This window comes from Galeopterus variegatus, unplaced genomic scaffold, assembly GCF_000696425.1.
Source record: "Galeopterus variegatus unplaced genomic scaffold, G_variegatus-3.0.2 Scaffold271, whole genome shotgun sequence".
Classification (NCBI taxonomy): domain Eukaryota; kingdom Metazoa; phylum Chordata; class Mammalia; order Dermoptera; family Cynocephalidae; genus Galeopterus; species Galeopterus variegatus.
The window spans coordinates 1,139,778-1,142,977 of NW_007726382.1; the positions used below are offsets into that span (position 1 = coordinate 1,139,778).

General features: G+C 31.9%; 1 protein-coding gene across 1 annotated transcript in view; it reads right to left on the reverse strand.

Annotated features, from left to right (window-relative positions):
* The window catches only part of SGK3 (serum/glucocorticoid regulated kinase family, member 3), a 91,083-nt gene that overhangs the window by 34,468 nt on the left and 53,415 nt on the right, over nucleotides 1-3,200 (reverse strand). Inside the window, exon 6 of the mRNA XM_008566850.1 lies at nucleotides 1,084-1,174. Coding sequence (XP_008565072.1) covers nucleotides 1,084-1,174 — 91 coding nt within the window. The remainder of the gene's footprint in view (nucleotides 1-1,083; nucleotides 1,175-3,200) is intronic.

The following is a 3,200-nucleotide window of genomic DNA, read 5'->3' on the forward strand; positions in this document are numbered from 1 at the left end:
GGGAGCGCTGCTGCGCTCCCAGCACCGCACTCTCCCGAGTGCGCCATGGGCTCGGCCCCCTCGTATTAATCTTTTACATCACAAAAACAGAGCCATAAGAAAACTAAGAGACATTACAAAGAAAAATGTACTTCAGCCCAACACCTCTGATGTTCATGTATATATTTAAGAATGGGGGCTGGTCAGTTAGCTCAGTTGGTTAGAGCATGGTGTTATAACACCAGCATCAAGGTTTTGGATCCTTGTATCAGCCAGCTGCCAAAAAAAAAGTTATAATAAATTTTGAATTATAAAGGTATCATATTCATATAACATTCGTAATTGTAAATTTAATCACTACATATTATTTTGAGTTAAATTATTATAATTTACCTTTCTCACATAATTTTCTAAGGTAAATGTTGGAAATATCTTCATAAGGCACAAGTTTATTCTACTTATTTCACAATCCAGTTTAGGATCACATATTGATTATGTACATATATCACAAAAATAAAAGTTGGTTGATGCCAACAGGCATGTGTGTAATGATTGCTTTATATATAAAAACCTGATGATGCAGAGGAAGAGGTATGTAATGTTCTGGTCAAAAAGGCCTTTCCTGCTGGCCAAAATTCAAAACAATAGTTTCAAGTACAATGATGATAAGTAAGATATATAATGATCAAAAACTAAGCCTATAAAGTGAAAAAAGTAGTATATAAAATTGCATACACTGTGTAAAATCAAATAATTTTTAAAACCCTATATTAAGAGAAGATTGGAAAGAAAATCACTAAAACATTAAAAATTACTAGGATTAGGTGGTCATAATAGGAGTAATACTTTTCTTTTTACCTGCTATTTTCAAATTTTTCATTAATTAGCCTGCATTGCTTTTTATCATAAAAAGTACTCATTTGATAAATTTTATATGAAATAGTGATAAGTAAGTTATACACATTGTTTTTATGTATTCTCTAAAGTAGAAGTCTATTATGAATGAAATTATTTCATTTTAAGTAAATGTCTTTAAGTTGCCACTAATTTCACCTTTGAGGAATGTTTTTTTTTTTTTCTGATAAAAAATACAATTCCTCTTACTACCTTCTGAGAACTTCTTTCATCCTCATCTTCAGATGGATCTGACTGATGTTTCGGACTGTCCATTCGAAGGAATGTTCTGACATCTGGACTAAAAACAAAAATGAACTTTATTATGACTTCAAAATCAAAACAGAAGTAACTATATTAGCATTTACAGTAAGAAATCCAAACAAAATCTGTTAATATTCATTATTATAAAAGGAATATGCAAATTAATTTTAAAAATAAGGAACCCAAAAGACAAATGGGCAAAGGTATAAGCAGTTCATAGATGAAGAAACCCAAATGGCAAGCAAATCTGTGAAAATGCTTAACTTCATTAATAACCAGAGAGGTAAAAACTAAAGTGATAATAAGATACCACTTTACTGTCCATTAACTGGCAAAAGTTAGAAAGATAGATAATACCAAAGGTTGGTAAGGATATAGGGAAAGAGGCATCCTCACATACTGCTAGGGAGAATGTAGAATAAGGCAACTTTTCTGAAAGACAATCTGGCAATATTTGGTGTAACTGTGTATGCATTTTCCCAGGGCCCAGAAATTCCAGTTCTAGGGATAAACCATAGAAACAATCATATACAGGTCCAGTGAAAGGCATGAAACTGGAAGCTCATTCTCTACAGTAGTGAATTAGAAGCTAAGCAGGCATCTACCACCAGAGAAATGAGTAAGTCAACTATGGTAACTGCCTACAGAGAATACTGGTCAGCAGCCAGAAACAAGGAACTATATAGCATAGTACCATTTATGTATATATATTAAATACTGTAACTCACAGACACAAAGCAACCATCAGTCTAAATTTTCCAAAGATACATAGATACCCAAGGACATATATCAAACATATTAAAGTGGGTATCAACAGGAGGGATGAATAAATGTGTATAAAGATAAAAGAGAAAGAGAAAAAAAAGACTAAAATTAAAGAGGAGCCATGAATAGACTAATAACATCCTGAAGAATGATTAAATCTCTATACCTGGTACCTCCTCCCCAAACTGTTCTTAATAATTCAATACAAATAATATAGATTCATCTTAAGAAATTCAAAAGATGAACATTTATTTTTTAAAATGGGAAGGCTGGTGTGAATATAAAATGGCACAGTTGCTGTGAAAAACAATTTGGCAGTTCCTTGAAAAGTTAAACACAGAATTACCATATAACCTAGCAATTCCACTCCTACATATATACCCAAGGAAAATAAAAACATATGTTCACACAAAAACTCATACATGAATACTCACAGCAGTATTATTCATAATTGGGGGGAAACACCCCAAATGTCCATCAACTGATGAATAGATGAACAAAATGTGGTATATCACTGCAATGGAATTTTTTTTTTTTTTTTTTTTTTGGTGGCTGGCTGGTATGGGGATCCATACCTGTGACCTCAGTGTAATAAGGCTGCACACAATGGAGCATTATTCAGCCATAAAAAGGAATGAAATATTGATACACACTACAACATGGATGAACCTCAAAAACATTATGCTAAATAAACAAAGGCAAAAAATAGGTTACACATTGTATGATTTTATTTTAAATGAAATGTCCACAAGGCAAATCCATAGAGACAGAAAGTAAATTAGTGGTTGCCAAGGTTTGGGGAGAAGAGAGAATATGGAGGTACCCTTTCTTTTTTTGGGGTGATGAAAATATTAAACTTGAGGTGACAGGATTAGATAGTAATGATGGTTATACACCATTGTGAATATACTAAAAACCACTGAGTTGCATACTTTAAAATAGTTAAATTGTAAATTTTATCTCAATAAAAAAGTTTTTAAAAGGTGGAGTAGAGATCTTCAATCTTACCACACAGAGGAAACCACATTTTGGTATATTTTATTTCAGTCTTCTTCTCTGCACAATTAAGATCATGCTATATTTAAATTTTTTCTTACTGTTTCTCACTTAAAAATTACATCATAAGTATTTCTCCATGTTGTTAAAAAACTCTGTAAACAATTACTTTCAAAAGATGTATGATGTTCCATAATACAGATGCACTAAAACTTCTTCAATGATTCTTCCACTTTAGGAAATATAGATGGCTTCAACTTTTTACTATACAACTTTCACTACTATAAATAAGGGTATAATTG